The sequence below is a fragment of the Ptychodera flava genome, chromosome 3 (assembly GCF_041260155.1).
Source record: "Ptychodera flava strain L36383 chromosome 3, AS_Pfla_20210202, whole genome shotgun sequence".
Classification (NCBI taxonomy): domain Eukaryota; kingdom Metazoa; phylum Hemichordata; class Enteropneusta; family Ptychoderidae; genus Ptychodera; species Ptychodera flava.
The window spans coordinates 16817921-16837645 of record NC_091930.1 but is presented as its reverse complement, the minus strand read 5'-3'; the positions used below and the strand labels follow the sequence as shown (position 1 = coordinate 16837645).

The 19725-nt window shown below is 39.0% G+C and overlaps 1 protein-coding gene across 1 annotated transcript; it reads left to right on the top strand.

The window, feature by feature from the left end:
• Window positions 1–3198: 3198 nt before the first annotated feature.
• Window positions 3199–19555, top strand: LOC139129637 (uncharacterized). Its single transcript, XM_070695301.1, has 11 exons — window positions 3199–3455; window positions 8321–8502; window positions 9393–9456; window positions 12026–12208; window positions 12305–12463; window positions 13314–13617; window positions 14349–14444; window positions 15565–15764; window positions 16527–16624; window positions 17578–17816; window positions 18422–19555. Exons 1-11 carry the CDS (start codon window positions 3225–3227, stop codon window positions 18691–18693), a joined length of 2028 nt encoding a protein of 675 aa, XP_070551402.1. The 5' UTR covers window positions 3199–3224; the 3' UTR covers window positions 18694–19555.
• Window positions 19556–19725: the final 170 nt, after the last annotated feature.

The following is a 19725-nucleotide window of genomic DNA, read 5'->3' as shown; positions in this document are numbered from 1 at the left end:
CAATACAAATCAGTAGAAAGAAAACGTTTTTCTTGTGCATTTCCGATGATCAAACGTGTCATCTTAAGGTAGTTTGTGCCTCAAAAGTGAAAGACAAACTTTTGCTCAAACTCTCCTCAATGAACTTTAAGGTAATATGCACCTCGAAAGTGAAAGACTTAAACTTTTGCTCTAACTTTCCTCAAGGAATCTTTCAATCATTCTCTTTCAAAATCAAGAATAAAAATAGGGGGTCACCGTGCAAATTTTGGTACTAGAGAAACAAATTACCCAAGATTTACCGATATTGGAAATTCAAAATGGCCGCCATCCCTGTGTTAATTCTATGAAGAAAAATAAAAATTTTCGAATTTCGAAAAACTAATCCAGTGAAAAGTTTTCTTTCACCAAGAGCTTTAAAATGAACCCCCACATGTGGTATATCAGAAGAGAATTGTAAAAGTTTGAGAGTCCGAATATCTGTCCCCGAGGTGCGTTCTACCTTAAACCACTCTCTTCTTGCCAAACCAATAGAAATCGGGGGGGGGGGGGGGGGGGGGGGGGTGTGTCACCCTGCAAAATGTGGTCCTAGAGAAACTAATTTTCTGGCATTTGCCAATATTTAATAATTCAAAATGCCCCCCCTCTTTCTGTGTTAACTTGACTGGGAAAAATAAATTTTCAAAAAACTGAGATAGTGAAAATTGTTCTTCATAAGTTTCCAAAATGAGCTCCACAAGATCAGAGAAGCATGGTAAAAACTTTAGAGTCTCTGTATTATATTTGTCCCAGAGGCACATTCTGCCTTAACCCTTTGAGTGCTGTATTTTTCCCACCAAAATTTTAGTGCAACATTTTACCATTTTTTTATAAATTTTTCTGCAATTTTTTGATAGTTTTGAACCAATTGGACATCAAATTTCATCAGCTACAGTTTTTTATCAAAATTTTGGCAAAAATCTGACTGGTGTATAATTTTAAAGGTAACAAAAATTGAATTTGGCGCTCAAAGGGTCAATATATATAGCTTTACTTTCACCTGTAGTTGATCTGACAGCAACAGATGATGCCTGTCAGGGAAAAGGTGATTGGTATTACTGAGAAGCAGAAACAGCAAACTGATTGTACATGTCTCTGCATATCCAATATGTTTGGTCTCATTCGACAGACAAGTATGTTTTTAATCAATCTCTTTAAATATACAGTACTACATTTTTTACAAAATTATCTTTTCATGTTAATTTATCTGTATATGTTTGCTGGTTCTTGTCTTCTTGTGTTTTATTTGTACCAGCGTAATTCTGTCTTCCAATATAGTGATGTTGAAATAAAAACACCTAAAAAGAGAGTTTTCTAAACCTGACTTTGAGCTATGCAATGCTGGAGGCTTTGCCAAATATTTTTTTTTCTGATCCTATTTTAGAATTATCCAAGAGTTTTACCAGAAATTTTTGAGACGGTTTCAAAAATAACTTGTCGTGATTTAGGTTATCTGAGAGAAAGGAATCACCTGCCGCTCAATAAAGAGTTGCTTTGGGACAGTTTGCTTTCCAAAAAATATCTTCATTTAGAGTGATTCTATAAAGTGAAAAGTTGCAAGAAAGTTGATATTGCAATTAACTAAAATGTATTATTATGAAAAGGACTTGCACATGGTACAGATATGACTGCAAGATACTGTACATATCATTGTATTGTGTTTTTGATAATAAATGTTGCTTTTTCAATTAGCTGTAATGTTTCCGTATGTTTGAATTACCTATCTGGCCCAAAGTATAGGGCCTAGAATGTCATTGTTACTGGCAATACGGTGGCATATAGACATACACACCTTCTCAGTCTGCTAGGGAGTTAATTCACAGTGGCATGAATAAATTAACTCCCTAGTGGACGAAGTAAGAGTAAAATGTACTGCTCATCCCCTGGACGTACACAAATAAGCTTATGCGGAATTATTCAGACTTTTCAAACAGATCATACATATGGAGACATTACAGCTTTAAGACTAGAGGAGGAAATGAGAATCAGCTGTTTTGGGGGCTATAAACTTGGCAATTTTCTCAAAATATATATTGTGTTTAGACTACTCAACAAAACTTGGAATTCATCAATTTTGGTTCTTTTCTACAGAGAGGCTGAACAGTGTGAATCAGGGAAATTTGCAACTTTTGTTTTTGATTATTTGTAACGCCAGTGTTGAATCTCCTGGTACTGGAATGTAAGTCGACACAGTAACAGCATTAAAACAAATGAATGACAGTAGAAAGTTGTCTCTTTGCTCTTTTTACTTCAGTGATAATTTTCACACACACCTTTGACATTTATGAAATATGTAATCTGCCAGTTGAAAATGATAAAACCAAAACGAAGTAAGATAGACGATTCTATGACAAGAAAAAGTGTTGCAGTTGAAGGAAAGGTAAACTTTGTTAACCTTTTGCTGAATTGAAATATTACTTGTGGGCATCATTTTACAAGTGGTATAGCCACAAACTGATGACGTTAATCGCTCTACACAATACACATATGGCACAGATCACTAATTCACTTCCGGTTCGTTAGGTAGTTCGGAAGAAAAATAGTGCAGACCTTGAAGTTTTGATATCTGCATGGATGCTTGTTTAGTTTGAACTTGAACGTCAAGAATTTTTGTAAAGATATTTTCCTGCCTGAATCAAAAGGCAGACTGTTGTGATAATGGCTGAAGCATTTGGTGGTAATATGAGGTGTTCTAGGGCTAATAGAAATCATAACAATAAGCCTGAAATTTGTCAAAAACACCACTGAGGGCGCTATTTTCATCGCTATCTCAAAATTTCCGTGGACTTGCCCACACGAAAAATTAATGAGTAGTTAAGCTGACATTGACCTAACACCTGTTAAGAGGATTCGTGCCGCTGAATGTTTTAAAATAGGAAAATCGAGCTCAAGGCTACTGTGGTGGCCTATTGGAAATGAATTAGTGGTCTTGTGCCATATGCCATAATTACAAGGCGTCTGTGTTTTATGTACGTCGATTTGACATCATCAGTTTGTGGCTATACCACTTGTAAAATGTTGCCTACTTGTGAAGTTAATTAAATGATTGTGTATCATGATATACAAAAGTTAAACGTAAAATTTGTGTGGCTTATTGGGCTGTGATCTTCACATTTGTGTTCAACAAAATCAAAGATGTGCTCAGATCCACGTTAGTGCGCCACCAATAGGTGACCTTCTGCATATGTACACAAGGGTCAGTCAAGATGGAGGGCAGAAAGCAGGATCAACACCAAGCGTTTCCCTTCCCTCCGCCTAATCGCCTGCTTGCGAGACATTCGGGTAGTTTTGAAGGCGGCGAAGCCGACCAGGAAAGACAGGGCTTGGGTGTGCAAGTTTCTCAAGCGGAGCAAAGTCTGTTAAGAGGACGACTGAGTCACGAAGAAGTCATTATGCACCAACGTCAAAGCTCAAAATTGATGTTTTCACAGACCCAGGTAGGCAATATTAACCACAGGCTCTAGAGTCAATGCAGGCGAACCGCTAGCCGCCACTGATACAATTTTATTGTATCAGTGGCGGCTAGCGGTTCGCCTGCATTGACTCTAGAGCCTGTGATATTACTGTGTCTGGAAGGCTGTGTCGTCTCTGACAATTGAAATAATGTGTTCTAATTTTGCTCCAATGTTTTTCTCTGATGGGGTTTAGCTTGTTGCAGATTGCTATAAAGTGTTCTCTATCCTCTGGTTCTTGTAAGCAGAGTTGACAGCGAGCATTGACCTCATGTTGATTAAACTTTGCCCTATTGGCCTGAAGGATGTAAGTTCCAGTCAGTAGTTTCGCTTTGACACAAGCTTGTTGTACATCTCCAGGACATGATGTTACCGATGACCAAACTTGATGAGGTTGAGATATCTTGCGTAGTTGATTTGTCCAGTAGGCGCTAATGTTTGATTTAACCAGTTTCTTGAGTGTGTATTTGGATATACCGGTAGGTTCAAGTAGCATCTCTATAGGGTTTGGTAAGTTATATTGGTTATGTATAGATTTTAGTTGTGCGAACCAGCTGTTCGATGGACTGTAATTCAGTGCCAATTGTAACACACCTCATCCGCAGTCTGTATTCTAATTCGCCAATTGATAGTCACGTGGGATGCGTTCTTTTTGTGCTGATCCACGTAAACGACGTCATCAGGCATCATTCGTTTGAACTGTTGCCTGCCAGGCATCAGTTCTGAAAAATGATGCCCGCTGACGTCAAAAACGATATTTGACGCGAACGCGGACCGGAATGTAAACAAGATGTCGTCTGCGGCCGATCGAAACGATAATCCAGAAATTTCTTGGTTTATCCTACTTTCTGAAGAAGAATTGAATGCTTTGGTTTCCAACAAGTACTCGATACGGACAAAAACTATAATCAAAGGTGAATTGAATGTTTTGTAGAAGTATTGCGGTCTTTTTAGGAAAAACTTTTTCTTAGGGATGGACCATTAGACCTTGGGAGGGGGGGTGGTCACAATGAAATTGTGAAAATTTTTTTTTTACTATTGTAAATTTCTGAATTTTTTTTTTCCAATTGAGATTAGCTGTGCAAATTTTTTTTTCAGAGTAAATTTTCAGATTTATAATTTTTTTTTAGTTCGTCGCTGTCTGAAGATAAAGAGGGCAAAGATGTGGTGCCAAGCACCACAAGCGGCCACGCAAGCGGTCACGGGGGGGGGGGAGGTCAGGAGAGGGGTGTCCCCCTGCTGCTGTTGGAGCTTTTGAAAAATAGAGATTAAAATGGTGTTATTTGGTGGCACTTGGGGAGTATTTTTGCGGGGGGGTGGTCAGGAGGGGGTGTCCCCTCCTGCCGTTGGAGCTTTTGAAAAATAGAGATTAAAATGGTGTTATTTGGTGGCACTTGGGGAGCTATTTTTGGGGGGGGGTGGGGGGGGGGGTGGTGAGGGGGGGGTGTCCCCCTCCTGCCGTTGGAGCTTTTGAAAAATAGAGATTAAAATGGTGTTATTTGGTGGCACTTGGGGAGTATTTTTGCGGGGTGTCCCCCCTCCTGCTGTTGGAGCTTTTGAAAAATAGAGATTAAAATATGTTATTTGGTGGCACTTGGGGAGTATTTTGCGGGGGGTGGTCAGGAGGGGGTGTCCCCCTCTGCCGTTGGAGCTTTTGAAAAATAGAGATTAAAATGGTGTTATTTGGTGGCACTTGGGGAGTATTTTAGCGGGGAGGTCAGGAGGGGGGTGTCCCCCCTCCTGCTGTTGGAGCTTTTGAAAAATAGAGATAAAAATGGTGTTATTTGGTGGCACTTTGGGAGCATTTTTTTCGGATTACACATCTTCCTCTGAAACATGGTCTTCTTGCTCCTCAGTAGCTTCGTATAGTTTTGAAAATTGACTATTTTGGTTTCCTGGCTTCCCTTTCTACTGCGTGGTGAAATGCCTACATTCACCCCACCAAACATCATGCATATCTCATGATTTACAATTGATTTTGACAAGCTGAGAAGCTAAAATAAGCTAAATAATATAGTGAAATTTGCATATTTGTGTTTTTAGAGCAATTGTTGCCCTTTTTGATCAAAACATCTATTTCTCTGTAGCAGCATGTCCAAATTGATTGGATGTGTAGAAAATGTGTTGAAATTTCAATATTTGTCTTTTTGGGCAATTTATGCCATTCATGGTCAAAAAATCTGTATTCTCTGAAAGGGCTTGTCCAATTTCTTTGAAATTTGCTACACAAAAACGATTAACCATGCAGATTTATTCAGTATTTGCTATCGAGAAACTTTCAAAGTTCAACCCTTTTATGTGTTTTGTGTTGGGATTTGTTGGATAGATGGCATTCTACGTAGTGTATTGTTGAATGTTAAAACATGTGTTGCTGTTGTTTTTGAGGCTGTTTTTTGAGAAAAAAGAATTGAAAATGCCTTTTTAAAAGCAAAAAATAAAAAATAACTTATATGACTTGATTGTTGTTTTATCATTATTGACGTGTTTCTACTTGTTCACCCATTCTTGCATTCATCATTGTAATAAAATGCTGTGAAAAAAATGAAACTGATGTGGCCTGCATCTGTTTACCTTGATCTTAAAAGGCAAATACAACTTTCTGTCTTGACAACCATACCATAGTTTCAATGTTTTACCTAGTGTACCTGCTTGGTTTGTACGCAGGAAACAAGTAGAAAACAGGCTCTATAATTTCATAATTTCAAGTGATCAGAATACAAAAGTCTGAAAAGATAAGATAATCACAACTTCCAGTATAAGGGATACAGTCACTCTAAATGTATAAATTAAAATTAAAATGTGCCGGGAGGATGTATTAAAAATACAGAAAGTTGCTTACTGTCGGTAAAATCTAAAAAAAATTCAAAATTTTAAAGACTTTTGCAGATTTTTTTTTACGCCTTTGTCTCTTATTTATTTTTTTTTTATTTTGCAAACTAGTTTGAAGATTTTTTTTTCCTAACTTTCTGCTCTGAAAATTTTTTTTTTCTGTTTTGACCACCCCCCCCTCCCAAGATCTAATGGTCCGTCCCTTACTGAACCTTCCAACATATTACATCATAGACTACATGCGACAAGTTTTGTGTATGTACGTTCTTATGCATGGCTACGGATGAGGGTGTTACAAAACACATATGACTGGCATGAGGGCAACAGCATACGTCTTTAACCCCTCGGGCCTGTGAGTCACCCCCAAAAACAGACTGTTTCTCTCGGCCTATGGCCTCAGGAAACAGTCTGTCTTTGGGGGTGACTCACAGTCCCTCGGGGTACAGACGTATGCTGTTGCCCTCATAGCCAGTCAATATGTGTATACTGTCTTCTGGCGAGTCTGTATTCAATAGTGTTCTTATGACAGACATATGGAATTGAACAGTGAAATCATTTTCTTATGTATAAAGGCTTGAACGGGAAGAGTTCCTAATAACAAAAGTGCAGCAGGATCAGCGCATCTGGTTGGTAAATGTTGCAGTTGCTTCAGTTTTTGAGTTTGGAAGGTCTCTAGTTTAGCTATGTCAGAATTACGAATAATAGTTCCTTTGAGATTGTGAGTCATCCTTGGTATAACGTAGATGTTCCATATGTGCACCGAGACTGTAGGTGAGACGCCATTATAGCCGTGTAAACCAGCTCCCATTGTCATTTTCTCGAAATACATGTATGCAAATTCAAGACTTTAGTCCCCCATCAAGGAAAGTGATGAAAACTTTGATGGCAGTGGTTGGTTATTTTCAGCTTTACCGGTTGGCGAGAGTTTGGGGCGAAGTGGCATTGTCTTAGGGGCGAAATGGTTGTTGGGGAGACGTGACTCCTGGGGCGAAGAGGTTTTAGTACCAGGTTGTTTTGGTGTGAAGTAGTTTTGGTGCGAAGTGTCTGGGAACCTGTGTTACCGGCCATAGGCCAGGTGGGAGGCCTATAACCGGTAACACACTGCCCTGCCATGCAGAGCTACATACAGCTTTAACTTTTGCATGGGGTTGTGTTGTAGGTCGAGCAGCACGCGGCAAAATCAGAGTACTTATGCCGTCATACCCACGACCCAAGGCAAAAACTCGAGCTCCTACTGCATCTAAGTCTTTTGCATGATCACAAACCGACCATGGTTTCAGAAATGTTTCTCTACTCTAGAATCATCATGGAGTCGGCCTGGTCTGATCAAGTTTTGTACTGACCGACTCAATTATCAACAATAGCTATGGTTATCATGTGTAAATAGTAAAACCCATAGGGAGCAGGTCATCTCGACCTCAGTCCATTTCGACCCCAGTAATTCTCACCCTCTCTTCTGTGGTTGTAGTCACCTTGACCCTGGTGCCCTCACTTTGACCTTGTCACACTTTTCCTGATATGACAACATTTTAATTAGAACATGTGACTCACCCAACAGAATTGATATTTCTGTGAGAAAATCCGCTTCACAACAGTGATTTAGCCATTTTGATATGCAAAATGCAGGCACCCGGCCAAGCCTGTGTGCGTACTTGACTATTGACAAGTGGCGGTGTACAAGAAAGCACACATGGTACATTAATGGCGTTACTAGCTTCCACTAAAGCCCTTCAAAAGTGACAATTTGCTTTTGAGTTCATGGTACAATTTTGTCTCCAAAAATATGCCAAAAGGGTAAGGTGTGAGGGATCGAGGTGACTTGGGCTGACCATGGATGTAAAACTTGCATCCATGGGCTGATGGGGTTGAAATGGTCAGGGGGGTCAGGGTGACACGTAGAAGCTGACCCATGCACCACAATAACACCATTTACTTATGCATTATGGGACCACAGTACTGCCAAGTTCAGAGTCTCTCCAGAAAAGTGTGTCATCCGGATTTTCAAAATGTAACCGTTACAGGCACCCCCAGTCTCACCAGATGCCCACAGTCTGTCTCCGTCGTATATCTCAACACAAGCACTACCAACACTGTCTCCCACATTGGATCACCACAGTGACGTGGGTCAGACATCCTTGTTTCCCGTCTTGGAGAGTGTGACCAGCCTTCCGGGATTACAGATGAGTGATCATTTGGAACAAGGGTGAGATAGACCGCAGTTCGTCTGCCACTATTGCAGTGATTTTCAGAAAGTCATTTCACACAGTCTTTGCTTCAGAGTAACCGAGAAAAGTAGGAGGAATTTGGAAAAAATAAAATCATTTTGTGATCACGATTACATTCATGCTCATTTTTACAGTACCAGTGTTGTTCATACCACTTCAGTGTTTGTTGTTTTGTTTTATTTTTTTAAGTGAAAAGAGGTGACGGCTCTTCAGTTTGATTCTTCAAGAGACACAGTCACACCCTGTTGAAAATAATTATTAAAATCCAAAGAAAGTCAAAGGTTATACTATCTGAACACCCATAATGTACTGTATGTGTACATAGACATGTAATTTGCAAATTGTACTATGTACTCCAGGTGTTTTCAATAGGGGCAGTAGCGAAGTAAATTTTTATGGCATTTCCCAGTCATGTTACTCAGGTGCAATTTTATTACATGCCTTGTGTATGGAACGTTGCACTCCGTAATATTCAATGGTATCTTGACGATGACGTACCAGGCCGCATAGTCTGAGCCAAACACTTTGAGTGAAAACTATGTAAGAGAGGCATGTAATAAACACATTGTAGCCCAAACAAGGGACTACGTACCCTCAGGGTAGGTGACCATTCGCCCTCCGCTACGTCAGGCAAATGGTCACCTACCCTCAAGCACAAAGTCCCTTGTTTGGGCTATAATATAAAATACATTAGATAACACAGCAACAGAAACAGGGCTATCCAAACCATTCACATATATATGCAAACTTTTGCACAAACATTGACTATTATTTTGAAGTACCGCCAAGCATTTTTGTGGAGGTATGGCAATACGGCAGTGTACACATACTTATAGATTTGAAAATTTGTTGTATTGAATTTACACAGGGAATCATCAGGTGGTGACACAGTCAGTGATAAAGCTGGTATGACTTGGTTAGATGCTGCACAGGTATGTCAGTCCTTCTGTGAGCTCTTTTCCTGACGGTCCTATCACTTCAATATCTGCCAAGTCAGCAAAAAGTGTTATGAGCCAAAATGTACACGTATTTCCACTTAGAGTACTTGTAGGGAGGCCAACTGAAATTTTGAAATGTTCAATCTGCATTTTAATTAATGTAGTTTTTTAGATTTCAATGAGAGAAGCTAAACATTTTTTTAATTTTCGAAATTGGATGAACGGTTACAATTTTATAGCTTTTTAAACATTCACTTTTACTCTTTCTGTAGAAAGACAATACATATAATAACAATGGGAACAATGGGACAAAAATGAGTTTTAGCTGAAATTTACAGTAAATTTGCTGTAACTTTGTTAATAAAACATCTTTTTGTACCAAATTTGGCATGGAGATAGATTCAATGGCACACACAAATGTATCCTAAAATTACGCGATTACGATGGTGGCCATATTGGATTTATCCATGGCAACGGATGAACGACACTTAACGAGAAATGACAAAATGAAAATATTAAGCTCAAATGGCATAAGTGATATATCAAATTGAAGGTCTTTTTGAGCTGATGACACTTTTGAATAGCTCTACTGCATTAAAACTACCTACAAAAAGTATTTTATCCAAATAAAGGCTTTCAAAACATCACCACTGGGGCCATGTGGAGTTTTGACATTATTTGGTAAAGGCTTTTCAATTTTATCAGTTTCTGAACAATTTGAAACTTAGAATTTAATTTAAGGATTATTGGTTAAAACTATGTTCCAAAATTATTGATCATCTTTAAAATTCAGGAGTAAATTGAATGAGAAGTCGATGTTTGGAGGTGCTAAAATTGCATACTTGTCATGGTAAAGTTATCAGCAACTAAGATGGTCTCATCATACCACCTGTCAGACATGCAAATTTCCTTTGTTACAAACATTTAAAAAAATCAATACCCTTTCTTTTGCCAACACAGATGCAACTTATTCCCTTAGTTTCCTTGAAAATATTGTGTATGGCTGTCAAAAATCTATGTCGACAAAATCACAAAATTGCTATCTCCTCTGCGCAAAAGGGATTGATCTTCTCATTATTCACCGTGAGAAATTAGAGAATTATGATTATCAAAACTATGGTCCCAGAATTTTGATATATGGACCGAGCTGTTCTGTGTACAGAAGAAATTTGCTCCAGTTCAATGAGTGATCTCCGTGTGTACGGATCATGGAGAATTGTGGGTAGCCTCACTTACTGTGAAGCGTGGTCAATATCTCCGTCAATAAATACGTGAGCTGTTCAAAATTTCTCATTTTTCTAGCAAAAATTCAAAAGAAATAATGATAAACTGCGTACTAGAGGACGTTTCACTGAGAGTTGGTCGGGTTAGGTCTCGGAAAAATCGCTCTCAATTTTTTGTCTCGGATTTGGTCATATACACTGCCCTATGTTGGTGAAGAACCTTATATCGCGAGAAAGAGCGAGATCTGGCTTTCAAATGAGTATTCGATGTAAGGGATGTTTTGATTGGCTCACCTTCAAAAACGCGTTTCAAAATCAGCGATAGTGCTGCCATGTTTCAGATCACCGTTCCCGGTACCGTTTCTAGCTCAATTTTGCAGTTTATTCAAAAAGTAAGTAGTTCATATAAAGAAATAAAAAACATATGAGAGAATAGCTGCAATTTTAATTTTAGCCTCATGTATTTTTTCCACAATTTTCTTTCCCGTTATCGATGTTTTTCAATTTGAACATGACTAAGTCACTGGTGATTGAGTGTCAATTCAGCACGTCCTGGGCGACCTGTTGGCCTCCCTAGTACTTGGTATGTCATTGTGAGTGTGAAACCGTTAAAATCATGTTTACAGTATACATGTTGTCAGGGACTTTCAAATATTCATGTCTGTGATAAAATGCAACACATTATGCCTCACTGGTCATTTTTGCCGCCAAAGTTTCTTAGTGCAACATTTCACCAATTTTTGTTAATTTTTCTGCAATGTTTTTGATAGTTTTGGACCAAATGGGCATCACATTTCATTGGCTACTGGTTTTGATCAAAATTTTTGGACAAATCTGAAAAATTTACAGTTAGGCGATGAAATTTGATTAGCACTCAAAGGGTTAACCAACTTGACCTGATAGTACAGATAAACTTGAAAGGACAAGGGTTAAAACCATCAATGTTAAATTCAGCTCTTTTGATTACCATATTCATTTGGCTGTGTACAGTAATAATACATGTAAACATGCAATCAATGAAATCCTACTTGATTTCCAATGAAGAAACTGGGTTATTTGCAATGGTCTAATGAATAATGGGCAAGGAAGTGGTCAAACGTTTTTGACCATGTGCTTTTTTTCCCATAATGAGATAAATTGTGCCTCAACCAATTGCAAGACAATGCAGAAAGAAATCTTACAAAAGATGGTGTAGTAAAGATCATACTGGTTTTCTTCTATACCAACGTACAGTATGTTGACGATAGACAAGTTTGACAAAGTATATTTGTGCGACAGTACTGCCTATCATTCATGGCCAGTGGTTTGTCTAATTTGTAACATTGTCTATCACTTTCCAGCAAGTGTTGGAAGAGGCGGGGCATCCTCTACACATCAAGGAAATCAAGAAGAAAATAATGGAAAAGGGATACGTGCAGTCAAGTTCCAACGCCAGCCTGGAAGCGGTGTTGTACAGAGAAACACAGAAAGGGAGTAGGCGATTCCAGAGAATCGATGGAAGATTTGGTGTTTTTGCTTTGCTGGTAACTACCCCTTTTCTTTTCACTTGAATTTCATCACGTTTTAAAAATGTTTCATTGGCCAACCAATCCACACACAATATTTTCCTTTTTTTGCAGCCAAAACAAGATCAGCTGTACATGGCGCCCCCTAGAGTCAAGAGTGAGCCCAGCCTGAAGAGGAAGCACATCTCAAACATGGAAGACAGAGCCAGTCAGAATGAGAGATACAAACAGAAATACAAGAAACTCAGGAAGATTGTCAAGTCCATGGTCTTCGTAAGTAGGATTGTCATGAAAATCTTAGAGTAGAAAACAAGAAAACGGCACTGTAGAATGACATACTAGTAGAGTAGCCCATGTCATGCGACACTAGGTTCAAGGTTACTTCACTGTCGTTGTAATTACGTTAAAGTCATTGGCAGCTTCAGGTTTTGTCCCTTAGAAATGGTTGCGGTGAATATTTTTAATCTAAATTCCATTTGATTAAATTTCAATATCTTTTCAGATTACTGTGTACTCCCATCCATTTGTACCAAATGATTTACGATTTGAGCAACTCTGAAAAGTTGCCAGATTGTGTAAAGGGTTGTTTTATTTGTTCCTTGACTGTCAGTTTGGTTCACCAGTCATAGCCTTACAAGTGATTGTGAGCTGGTTGAAATGCTCAGTCATCAACACTCAGCTTTCACCAAAATATTGAAATGGTTCTTGTTGTATTTACAAAGATAAATGCAAGAAATTACATGTATGTCAGAAAATTTCCTTTGTGAAAACACACAACTATATATTTGCTTCAGTCAACAAAAGCACTGCACATGTCAGACTGAAATAACCAAATTGATGTTTGAAGACATCAGCAATTTCATTTTAAATTGTTGTTTGTTGTGTGTACATGGTACGTGCATGGCATCTGCTTTATTTTATTGTGAAATTGTGAAGCTGTTTGTAATCATTGGTGGCTTTGGCCTTTTGAGAAAAGTTTCTCACTTTACAAACTCTCTTGTACACTAACATTTCAACACTATCATTTGATCCAAATCTCTTGTTTTCAATGGTGGGTGTAATCCAGTCCATTCAGAAATGGGGACAAACAGTTTTACTTTGCTGGGTCTTTCTCTCACAACAGGAGAATGCTGCGTTGTGTGACGAGGCTGCAAGAACTCAAGATAAATTACTCAAAACCAAAGAAGAGAGAAAGTTTTTGTTGAAGAGACTGTTCCAGTACCAGACTTTGAGTGATGTTGCATCCCTGTCAGCACCACAGCATGCTGGGATAACGGCTCAACAGCCATCCATGTTCGGGGGCCTTGGTGAGGCCGGTCAGGCCCTAAACCTGAATCCGCAAGCGGCAGGCAGCAGCAGCAGCAAACACAGCAAAGAGAGCAAGAGTGGAGAGAAGAAGGACAAAAACAAACAAAAGAAAGAAAAAGGTCAGTGACTTTATTTCTTATTGGAGCGAGACTGAACAAACATTGTGCGTGCCTTGAAGAATATATCAATTTCATCCTAAGGGGTCAGTCCAGTTGTTGCAATAAGCTATGGAAGCCTACAGGGCCCCTTAAGGAAAGCCCAGTAGGCCAAGTGTTATTGAGGTGCAGCTGTTTGAGTTGTGTCTCCTCCTCCTTCATCTGTATTTGATTGCCGACAGATCTTGCACTAAGAGCAAGACATACTGGTAAATTTTACCAGGATTTTCTAGTCATTTTATGGGGGTTCTCCTTGTTAAATTAAAGCAATTCTGTTTGAATACGGCAGAAATGGTACCAGGTTTCCCATATCATATAGCTGTCTCTCCAAACCTTGGCAAACACACTGGTATAGTGCCAAGTAGAGGACAGGTAAAGAAGTTCATCAACAGAGGGCGTGGTTTCAATGTTATCATCTTCTCTCATTGACATAGAAATTGTTGTTCTGTATAATTTATCTGTTATGCAGAATCAGAAATTGGTGTAATGTTTTGCAGTTCTTGGATCATGATAAATTTTTCCCAAGGCAGTTTGCGATAAAGGATGTTGACTTTCTTGACAATTTTAGTTCATTTGGATTTTTAACTTTTCATCTGTTCATAAATTGTTCAAAATACACTAAAAACAATAAGATGAAAAATTAAATTTACCACGCTATCGTAATTGTTTCCTCATATTTTCATTTTGACCATCAGGCGGAGATGTGGCTGTCAAGAATAAATCCAGAACAAAAAGGAAAAAGCAAACGGATATCAAGAAACTGGTGACCACCATCCCACTTGATCCAACAGGTATTTGTTATCTGAATACACAACATTGTACTTTGTTCCATCGATTTAATCCTCTTTCTCCCAAGTGGTATGCATTTCCATCGTTTGTCTATGGAGCCTGGTAGAAAGAGGACTAACCTGTTCACCCCTAGTCCTTGTGAACAGTTCCACCGTCACCATTGATAAGAAGGGGTCTGGGCCAAACCACGGTAGTGAAAGGGTGAGGTTTTTCAAAACAAACAAATGCAGGGTCTCTTCTCTACCACGGTAATCTGCCTGACTTCACAGTATGTAGCCATATTTAACTCTGCATGACCAATCAAGCATTGAAGCTGATCGATCACAGTCAGTACCAGAAAAAAAAAACAGCCACATCAAGAGAGAAATCGGTATGTGATTTCTTATGAGGGATTTCTCTACCACAGAGTGAGACTATTCTTGTGTGTCTGTATTGCTCTGAATGATTCATTGTCCAACAGGGAAACTTGTCTATCAAGGACACTTCATCAAACATCATATATGTAGTATAGAGGTGTCGTAAAATCGATTGTTAGAATTCTCATAATTCCATAATTCCCCGAATGAAAAATCTGCCCATAGTGGAGAGGATCTTGATTAGAGAGGTGTCTGTAATTATTAAACTGCTGTACATCAGCCTGCCACTGGTGGCGCTGTACTGTAACCCCTTTTCCTGCCAGACAGTATCACTTCCCCGTCAGCCAAGTCAGTGAAAAGCGGTATTGAGCCAAAACATGATGGATTTTCACCCACTTGGCTTGGTCTGTTATAGCATTTTTAGTCCATAAAAATCATGTTTACAGTATTTATGCTTTCAACAGCCTTCAAATGTACAGTACTATGTTAAAATACATCATATGGAATATGTTGTGTTTCATTAATTTTAACCATCTTGACCTGATGGTGAAATATGGACTTGGCAGGAAAATTGGTACAATCGTCCACTCACCATGGCGCAATGCCATGGCAGCACCAACTGCATGAACACGCCCACAGCTTCTTTTTCCAGTGATCCCCACTCACACACAACATTGTGACTGTGATTTACTCTCTGTCTCTGTCTCTCTGTCTCTCTCTCTCTCTCTCTCTCTCTCTCTCTCTCTCTCTCTCTGTCTCTCTGTAGGCAAGCCTATCTTTCCCATTGTACTGGGAGGACTGACAGTGCATAGCCTGGGTGATATCCAGGCCAAGCCAAACTTCCATGATGAAGACTATATCTACCCGATCGGTTTCTGCAGTACGAGAGTGTATGCCAGTTTCAAAAACCCAAACCAGAAATGTCTGTACACGTGTAAAGTGCTTGACGGCGGAACCAGACCAAAGGTAAGGAAGCTGGAATTCTTGTGTAACCTGAAATGAAAAACTAACACCTGGCAATCAACCAATCACAGCACTCCATCCAGTGGCTCTGTCTTGAAGTGACTTCATTAGTTGTGATCAAAATGCTCTAAGACAATGATATCTTTCATCCAGCTGATACCTGCTGTGTTTCAATATTCAGATTGTGAGTTGACAGCAGGTACCGGTACCAGAGTAGACCCTAAATGCGTTGACACCAGTGCAAGCTAAGATACTCAAGTGCTCTCTTCATATAAGAAGGCCATTTATACAATGAAAAAAAAGTTTCAGAAGTCAGGAAAATGCTTAACTTGTAAACTAAAAGCTAACGTAAATATGTCAGATAAAACACTTTGCTCATCTAATAGATGGAGTCCAATGCTAAGGCAAAATGTCTTAGCCTGCAGCTGTGACATTTTATATCAGATTAAGACTTTTCATTTCAAAAAGAGCCCACATATGCAGGTTTTTATTTTTTCCATCATCCACACAAACGTCACTACAGAATACAAACATCCAATCTGTTTGTTTCTGGTTCATTTTAATACTTGGTTTGTGCAAATAACAAAAAATTAAAAGTGGTTAATACACTGTCCTTACATTCGTAGAAGCATGTTGAACTTTGCTTTTTTTCTGCTTTTCAAAAGATTTATAGGTCTTCTACAAATAAAACTTTATTCACAAAGAGCTCATTACATTGGACTAATTTTGCAGCTCCTTTGATTGCTTCATAAATTTGTCTTGCAGTTTGAAATTGATCCAGAAGACTGCCCAGACCGTCCCATTAAGTGTTCCACCGCCACGGAATGTCACAAACGCCTGGTGAACGCCATAAACTTGGCAGTGTAAGTTCAATGTCATTCATGTCCTGTGTTGGAGTGTAAGCACATGGCAGCGGCATTGCAAGATGACAAGCTGCATCGTTTGTATAGTGCCAGCAGACATTCAGTCGTGCAGACAAAGATATATCTTATGATATATTTCAAAAGATGTTGAATTCTGTGTACTTCAATGTTAAATAGAGTTCATAGATGAGGCCCATCCCTTGGTTAGTCAAAATTGCTTTACAAAATTTCTCGATACTGCCTACAAAAGGCAGCTGACAACCGTGTTCAAAGTGTTAAATTGCAGTGTTCATTTGTGTAGCACTGTAAAATGCTTACATGAGTGTTGAATATCCCAAGATGCACAACTTGTCAATCGTATGCTCTGCCTTTCCCACCTCTTCTGTTACACGCTCCCAGTCAATGATGGACGAAAGGAAACATTGCATGTAATACTGTATGAGGCAAAGCTGAGGACACTATGTAATTGGAAAGTCCATTATAGACCATTGAATCCATTATTGAGTGGGAGGGGGTACATTATTGCTATTATCATATAGGTTTTGAAATGCCAGGGACTTTGTAGATGCCAAAATACTGTAAAACAAGTCTTTTTAGCCAGCATCTCCTTTTAGCAAATTTACCTAAGTGTTTAACTTTTCTAATTAAGATGCTGGTAATGTGAATCACTATGGTCTTTTCAACCAAATGAAAAACCCACTGATTGTAATGGAAATCCAAAATTACTGAAAGAGCATGCAGCTCAATTGAAACTATTTTGCAGTACGGTAATATCATTCCCTTTTAATCACAGATTTATCTCTTCCAATTATATCAAAGATTCATGCCAACAGTAGTGTGGTTGGATTTTATAACATTGAGTGAAAATATTTTCTACAGGCATCAGCTGTGTGCGATGGTGTATAGATCAAACCTGTCACTGTTGCCTGTGTTCATTTTATTTTACCACACAGTTGCAAAGAGCTGATCTCCAGTGAAGAGGATTCGGGACCGGAATTCTTTGGCTTCTCTCATCCCACCATCCAGAATCTCATCCAGAGCTGTCCGGGTGCCAGGAAGTGCACGGAGTACAAGTGGAAGAAGTTTGAGCCCTGCAAGCCCACGGAGAGGGATGAAATCATCGCCAGCCGGGGTGAGAACGACCCAAGTATCAGCTTTGAGGCGTTCCTGCGAGCCAAGAATGCTGATGCAGGTTTGTTTAATTAAAATTTGAATAGTGATTTCCAATGTGTAACTTAAGATCTGTCGTGGGAGACAGATGTTTGGACTCTCAAACCTGTGCAATGTCTTTGATCTAACAATTGTTGGGGACCATTTTGAAGGTCTTCAGCCTCGTGGAGTAACTGCAGTTTTTGTCACTATTGTGAAAATCAAAAAATTTACTCTCTTACAGAGACAGCACAGAGATGATGGTCAGTTTGAATTTCAAGTTTACGTAAATGTTGGGTCATTTATTCTCAGGCACCAAATTTGGCACAGTGACCGCTGATTTTTTTCTTGATTTTGAAAGAGAATGGCTAAAAGTTTCGGTATAGAAAGTTTGAGCAAATGTTTACGTCTTTCAGTTTTGAGATACAAATTACCAAAAATGATAAGGATGTTGGACTGAAAGATTTCCAGATGAAGGGAGCATTATCTATGAAGAGAGATGTGATTATCATAACTTAAGTGAATCTTTATAGTTTTTGGTGATGTAACAGCATTTGGCATTCTTTTCTTGGATGCAAATACCATTGTAAATACACAAACACACACACTGAGTAATTCTCCTCAAAATTCTTGTTTGTCATACCACAGAGAGAGAAAGAGAACTGTACCTTCAGCATAAAATCTCAGCACTAGAGGGCAGCACAAGCAGCCTTAGGTCACTGCTGACAACGGGCATGCCCGGCAACTTGACAGCTGTCAACCAGCAAGCACAGATGTCATCACCACAGAGCCTGCTGGCCCCACCGCAGAGATCCTTACTGTCACCAACAAGTCTGATGACATCACCAGAAATGGAGACACCGCAAGTTTTGCTGACATCACCGCCGAGTCATACACAACCCGTACTGAAGACAGAATAAGTCATTCCATACATTTGAGTTGCATGAAAAAGCACTCAGGACTTCAAAAGTACAAGGAATACAGTTCTTCATGGACATTTTTCAATGAAATATCAGAGCTGCAGACGTCATTTAGCCATCAAATTGCATAGAACATATGCAGTAGATAGATCCAGTGGACTTCAGTTGAGATGCAAGCATACAGAGAGATGAACATGCAATCATTTTCCTGTGAAACAGGAGAAATATGGCACATATTAAAATAAAGTAATGAAAGATACTTGAAAGCATTCAGTGTAATCATTTCCTGTCACAAAAGTTGGTCAAGGACAAATAATAACTGCCATATTTCAGAGAAAATATAAAATACTCAATTTCTCAGTAACACACTGGAAAATTTCATAACTGAGAATTTCATAACCATTCCTGCAAACTTTAGAACATTCATTCTGCCAACAGACATCAGAAAGCCCACAAGATTTGAAAATTCATGTCGTCCTTTTTCGAAAGTAAGCTCCCACTGTGATTGTGGCCTCTGAGGCACTGTGATTGGTTGCGTTGTGTCCCAACGTAGGGAACGCAGTGGGTAGGTCATTTTGAAAAGGAACTACTGAAACAGAACACACATCTACACACCAGAGCATAGGAGTTTAGTTAAGCTATAGCACAACCACGCATTGCCTTCGGACTAGCAATTTCTGAATATAGTTGCCCCATGGGGCTACCACCTGTTCATGAGTGTCGTTGTATGGCACCAAAATGTAAAGCTGAATGGGTTGTGCGAGCTTCCAAGCTTTCTTGCTGACTTTTTTCAAACAACAGTCAGTGATTTTGTCTGAACCTAGTAAAATTTGAACAATAAATGAAGTGATCATGTCATTGTGTTCATGTGTAATCTTCTATACCCCTGCAGGGTGATGTGGATGATATTGTAAAAAACTGTTTGTTTGTTTGTGTACGTTAGTTCAAATTATCTCTGATTATCCTATTTAAAAACACAATTGGATATTTCATGGTATGAATACACGCATCATTTAGCTAGAAAGTGATGAT

Excerpts from the sequence above, each read along its gene's own strand:
- LOC139129637 (XM_070695301.1), top strand. The coding sequence starts at position 3,225 with ATGGAGGGCAGAAAGCAGGATCAACACCAAGCGTTTCCCTTCCCTCCG. Across the intron at positions 12,209-12,304 it reads TTGGTGTTTTTGCTTTGCTG|CCAAAACAAGATCAGCTGTA; the intron begins GTAACTACCCCT and ends CTTTTTTTGCAG. Across the intron at positions 15,765-16,526 it reads ACGGCGGAACCAGACCAAAG|TTTGAAATTGATCCAGAAGA; the intron begins GTAAGGAAGCTG and ends TTTGTCTTGCAG.